This window comes from Camellia sinensis, chromosome 6 (genome assembly GCF_055761805.1).
Source record: "Camellia sinensis isolate YWXY chromosome 6, ASM5576180v1, whole genome shotgun sequence".
In the NCBI taxonomy this organism is placed as follows: Eukaryota; Viridiplantae; Streptophyta; class Magnoliopsida; order Ericales; family Theaceae; genus Camellia; species Camellia sinensis.
In genome coordinates, this window is record NC_138966.1 from 205,133,990 (window position 1) to 205,140,630 (window position 6,641).

Here is a 6,641-nt window from a genome sequence, read left to right on the forward strand (position 1 = left end):
TACATACATTATTTACATGTGTTTTCAATAGCTAGTACTGTCTACCTAATAAATTAAGGGAATAAGTAAATCATACAAATTATACAATTACCTGATTCACCTCATCAATTATGGTCGAATCATTTTTGCACACTGCTGCTTTAACACTAACATATTGGCCAACGGGCTGCTTGGAATCAGGAGAAGCATCGAAAAATAGTCGCCGTTGCTTAATGTGCGGTGTACTTGGATCCACTAACCCAGTTTTGCAGCGAACGGGCAATGACTCCGCATTGTACTCACGGTCAGTTATGTGGGTTGTATCTGCATCTGAGTTACTACCCACTGTTCGGCTAAATCGAACCTTAGGACACGTTCGCTTTGTGTGCCCAATGCATTTGCAATTCCCACATTTTCTTAGTCTTCGATAGTTGGACGAGGCCCGTCCCGGGTTCCTTTTTGTCTTCACAACATCAGGATCTTCTACTCCAAATTGTCGAGGGAATGAATGTTTCCCTTTGTCTCCATTCCCATTATTCAGATTCCTCTCATATAACTCCTTCATCCGGCTCGTCATCGGAAGACATGCATCCCTAGCCTCTTTGAAACCTTCCGTTGATTGCGAGGCATAGAAACACATTTCATTGTAGGAAGAACTCAATATCCCATACCGGGCCGTCTGTGTTGTAGTGCTATCAATTGAGAGTTGAGGCCATTGCTGGCCATCCTTGTCTGCAGCCCTTGTCCATCTATGCAGCACACAAGTTAGGGAAATTTGCATTAAATTTTTAGCTTTTATAACACATATAATGTGACAGCAAGGTAGCCCCAACGACTCAAACTTCATGTAAGAACATCTCATTGCAGCATCCGTTGGACTGTGTGTTACTATCCATGATCTATCCTTCAATTTGTACTTATGAATATAGTAGCATTTCTGACTATCTGACAAAAGGAACACGTCCTTGACATTCAACTTCCCCTCTTCTAAGATTTCATCATGGAACATTCTAAATATATTTCGGGTGAATAGCTCAGCTCCATGTCTCTCTATATCTCGCAATGGAGTAATCAATACCGAAAAAGTGTTATTTGTTTCAGCATCATCTCCAGCCTCGTTATACCTTATCCTTGCAAGAGCCCGATCATAGTGCCTAACAAATTCATATAGCTTCAATTTGTGTTGGAGGAAGGGATTGAAATAAGCATTCAAACACTCCGAGCGCTGAGTGCTCTTCATCCCAGCAAAGAAATGTCCACGCATATATGCCTTAGCCCACATATGACACTTCTCATATGTCTCCAACACCCAACTATTGGTTTGAAGTCCAAATTTTTCAACCATTGTCGTCAAGCCATGCTCAAACTTTGTCTCATCCATTTCCATGTCCATGCACTGCTTGAAAGCATGTGCAAAGCCACTTATGTGAACATTTGAAACAGCATTTTTCCCAAGATGCCAATTACAGAATTGATGTCTTGCGTTTGGAAATACTCTTCTGATTGCCTCTCGCATCGCCTTATCCCCATCTGTCAGTATGGACACAGGTGCTTTATTGCCCATCGCCTCCATAAATGTTTCTTAAACCCATGTGTATGTCTCAATTGTCTCATTAGCTAGCAAAACACATGCAAATATCGTGGTTCTAAAGTGGCTAGTCACACTAGCCAACATGACAAAAGGTTTCTTGTATGCATTGGTTCTGTAAGTTAAGTCAAATATCAACACATCACCAAACTTTGCGTAGTCGGCCCACGATTTTGAATCTGCCCAAAACAGATTTTGTAACTTGTTATCGTTACACACATCATACTTGTAAAAAAAACGTGCATCAACATCAAGTTTTGCACATAGGTAAACTAACGCACCCTACGCATCACCATCCTCAACTTCTGTTCTACGTTCAGCTTGAATATGGTTGTGCAGATCCATACGGATGAAACCAAAATTCTCATAAGACCCGGATTGATTTACCATATAGTCCATGATTTGGCTAGTCTTCACACCGATGTTGCGCATAGCCATTGCTTGAGCTTTGTCAGCGCTGTTTAAAGTGCGATGTGACCTCAAATACATCACACAGTATTGTTCCGCCAATTCATGGTTGTGGTCAGCGACGAAGTGAGTCACAACATACTTTCCCCCTTCACCAGTATCTGCATCGTACCGTATGTGAAATTGGGCTTTGCAACCTACTCTTGTTAGTGCCTTGGGAGCTATACTTTTCTCAGCAACACGGTCCAAGTATTTTGGTAATCTCTGACCTTTCCTTGAACACAACCACAGCCTACTAACAACCTTTCCCTCTTTATTTGTGTTAAATCTGGATTTTCGTATACTAAATCCCTTGGCTTTAGCATACGCATTGTAGAAAGCTTCTCCATCTTCGACCAAATCAAATTTATGTTCCAGAATAGCACGTTCAACATCACCAACCATGTCATTGCGATGAGCATTGTCAACCATTTCTTTTTCACATCGGCTCCGCCATCTTCAACGTTCATGTTGGTTGCTTCTTCATTGCACGGACCAACTTCGCAACCATGATAAGGTTCCGCCCGACTTTCATTCATCAAACGAATGTCATCTGCTTCATTTGGAATGTCATAATTATCACCTTCCCTTTTAACTTCCGCTGGGGCCATACTGCACATGACATTAGTACAAACAATTACTTGATGACCGAAAAATGTTAACACAAACACAAACATGACATTTTCACACGGTTTAGTTATTTGTGCAAACACAAACACTCGCTTGAGAAAGAGAAAGGTTAGTTGCCAATGGAGGGGTTTCCGTTTGAGCGAAGCGTAGAGCGGTTGAAGTTAGGATGGGGGTTTAGTTGAGGGAAAATAGCTGAAGTGAAGAGGCCAGAGAGACAGAGAGGGATACAGAGAGAGGGAGACAGCTCCATAACTTATATCTAGTTGGAGAGAAGGGCTTCACTTCAGCAATCGAATCAACACAGCCGTGTAGTTTCGTTGTTGTTGGAAATCGCCCGTTATACTGTTCCCTACAGAGCTTTGTCAATGGAACCAACCTAGCAGGGGCTTCTCGCTGTTAATTGAAATCAAGGGTTACACTGACTCAACCTTACACAGAGAGAGATAGAGACGAAATACAGAGAGTGAGTAGGATACAATCATGCAAATGCAAATACAAATACAAGCATTAACCGGTTGCCTCGGTTTCAACTTTTTCACGATTAAACAATTCAATGGTCTTGATCAATTATTGTAATCTAACGGCTAACAATTGAGTTGCATATGGTGTGCAACCTTAAGGGGGTTGCACACTTAAACATGACCCTAAAAAATTCTAGGTCATCCTCTGTACTTTATTACATTTTATTTATAACACTTGTGATCATTACAGGAAATTGTTTTTATGATACTTAATAATAATAATTTAGAGAATAAAAATTTAGAGGATAAAGGGCATTAAAAAAAGGAGATGATGTCTCAAGTGGGTGTCTCTATTCACACACTACATTTAGTTTCAAGGCATATTATTAATTGGTTATTTTTTTATTACAATAATGACCTTACATAAAATGACTAAAATGACCATAAAAGAATATCGATACACACCACCACTCTCTGCTGCCTGATTCTACCTCCGGCCACAGTCACCGAAACCCAGCCACCATCGCAACCCCCCTCTCTACCTCGCCGGTAACCCCTTTTCCCTATGCAAACCCTTCTCCCCATTGATTGAAATTCGACTTTCCAAATTCAAGATCGACTCTTCTTGATCCTATGTTTTGTCAAGAACAGAGCCTTTGATCTCGCGACTTGATTTCCTTACTTCGCGACTTGATGTCTTTGGATTTTGCGACATGATTTCTCCACTATTTTGAAGTTTCCAGTTTGTAAACTCTCAAGAACCCTAGTCGGCAGTTCACGATTTGGTCCACTCTGGTGTTGCATCTTCAGGAAACTAGTGTTTGAGTTTGGCATTACACAAAACGATTTCACAACTTGACTATGGACCTTTTTCGCGACTGGCTTTAGATCCTCTCTGCTCCTTTTTGGGTTCGCAGTTACTGGGTTTTGTATCAAAACCCTAGATCAAACACATCGCGAACTAAAGAAGTATCACAAGTCGCAATTTCGAAATTGTTATTACATCGCGACTTGTGAATCAAAGAGGCACCTAGAATTAGAGTTTGAAGTTATTGGTTACAATGTGATTGCCAAAACTTATCTGGATTCGTTGTGGGCTTGAGTCTGGCTTTCAACTTGTTCTTGTATTTTGGGTTGACCAAGGCAACATCTGGGGGTGGAAAAGGGTTTTGGAGCATAGTTGGAAGTGGGAAGACAAAGAGAGTGATGGATGGAGGAGTGAGGAAGAGATTCACCGGAGAAGAAGGAAGAGGCGACGAGTGGCGGCGGCTAGGATTAGGGCTAGGGTTGATGGGGTGGTTGAAGAAGATGAGGATATTTTAGGTATATTTAAAAATGGATGGTGTGCATTGAGCAAAAATAATAAAGTTAAAATTATGTTTGGTGTGCATTAAGTAAATGATGTGCCTCGAGACCAAATGTGGTATGTAAATAGAGGCATCTGTCTCAAGTCTGTAGACAGCGCCTGGCGTGGGCCTCATGCTACAGTTCGGACTCGATTTGTGTCACGGTTCTTAATCTGAACCAAAGAGTCCAAATCTGGCAAATCGTTTTGAGAAACAGATTTTTGAAAAAGTAGTGCCAAACATGGACTGCTTTGCCAGATACAGAGTCGCCACCTAAATATTTTTTATGGGGGAATTTAGGAAACCCTGACTCGGTGCCGAAGGCCACATGTCCGTCATCACCGGAGTTGTCTCGGCTCGGGAGCTTGGGTACGATCGGGGAAGGTCAGCTATGAGCACCCCCTTTCGCCCGGTCCGAAGACCGGCCTCTACTAACCGTGATATCCGTTTTTGAAAACTTTATGTGTTCTTTAAACCAATTGTTAGCCTAGAATTACTATGTTATGCGCACAGCAAACAAGTATAGACCAAATCGCCTAAATTGAAACAAAACATTTCATGTTTGTTTTGAAAATGGTTTGCTACTCGCAAGTAGGCTAAAATGCCGATTTTGCCACCCTCAAGTGGGCTTTTTAGAAAAGATGATTTTGCCACTATCTAGTGGGCTTAAAACAAATATAGTTTTAACGCATTATCCCAATTTAAGCAGTTTGACCTCCACCCACAGGCATTCAAGCAATTTATCTCATGTAAACACTTAGCCGCATGGCAAGCATACTTTTATGGTAACATTCACACGCATGTTGGATGCTAAAGCATAACCACTTACATTGTACTCCGTGCCAAAACAATAAACTAGTTAGCGAATGTGCGTGTCCTAGTTCATGTTATTTTGCCTAATGCAACACATACAAGATGCAATTTTTTTAGTTAGGCTCGGTTGACCTAAATATGGCATATGATATGTAACCAACTGTTTCATGTATTTCAATTTTGGAACTTGAAAATACGAATGCGGTTAGTATGATGTACCGAGCCCGGTGCATGCCAACAGATGCATGAATGCACGCATGCATATCATAAGGTATGCTAATCTCAAAAATGCCCTAATCTGCCATTATAAGCAGATAAATAAAAGGGAAGAAAGAAATGGGGATTGGAAGACATACACACACTCACCCACACTTATTACATGTTTCCCCTCACTCAGAGGGTTCGAATTAATATTACAGTCCCAAAATAATGAACAAATAAAATTATTACAAAATTTCTCTAATTAATTAAAAGAAAGGAAGCAAAAGGAAAGAAGAGGGTGGCCACAGCCTCTGCCTCGGGATGCGCGGATGATGCATGCTCGAGTCCGTCCTGCCCGGAAAACCCGTACTGTACTCTTGTCGCCTCTGTTTGTACTGCCTTGTCTCTCTGAAAATTGCCAAAGTACTGGAACAAGCTCCTTGCATCCTGCAGAGCACCACCGGCCAGACAGAATTGCCACCGGCACTTCGAAATTCTCATCGGCACTTTAACGGATTCATCGGCACTCCAGATAGTGCCGGTCGGCACTAAATTCTGCCGGTCGGCAGAAACTTCCTGCAGAAGACAATCTGACAGCAAACAGAGAACAGACAGTGCATAGCATGGAGTTTTTGGACACATGTAAGCATGGTCCTACTTCTTATCATATTTTGAACTCAAAGAAGCATGACTTTCGATCCTTGAACCATCAATGGTACATGGTGAGTCAAAGGATCGAATTTGCCATTTGATATGAAAATGCATGCAACAAATAACATGAAAACCGGGGCCTTATCAAGGTGGAGTCAAAGGTCCCGATCACCGGGGATCGAGGCACATTGCATCACTTGAAGTATGAATGGTCCTTGATTCCCACACTTAGTTTGACACCCCAAACCAAGTAAATGCAATGCATGTAATGCTCAACAAGGCTCAAATGGATCATGCCATCAAGATGTAAAGCACACCAAGAATTATGCAACCAACATGATAAATGTATAATATCAAGTATACAATGTACAAACATGATATAAACATGGACCAAATTGACTATGGGATTGATGTGCTACAAAGCTTAATGGAACAACTATGCAACAAACATGGAGCAAGCATGCAAGAGGGCTTAAAAAAATGGCAAAGGGGCAGGCCCTCACCCTTCTCAAAACAGTGGCCAAA

General features: G+C 41.5%; 1 protein-coding gene across 1 annotated transcript; it reads right to left on the reverse strand.

Annotated features, from left to right (window-relative positions):
* Positions 1-1,849: 1,849 nt before the first annotated feature.
* LOC114317155 (protein FAR1-RELATED SEQUENCE 5-like) lies at positions 1,850-2,446 on the reverse strand. The gene has a single exon (XM_082876946.1). It carries the CDS (start codon positions 2,444-2,446, stop codon positions 1,850-1,852), a length of 597 nt encoding a protein of 198 aa, XP_082733072.1.
* Positions 2,447-6,641: the final 4,195 nt, after the last annotated feature.

What these genes read in the sequence shown, in the direction of transcription:
- LOC114317155 (XM_082876946.1), bottom strand. Translation starts at nt 2,446, where the DNA reads ATGGTTGACAATGCTCATCGCAATGACATGGTTGGTGATGTTGAACGT.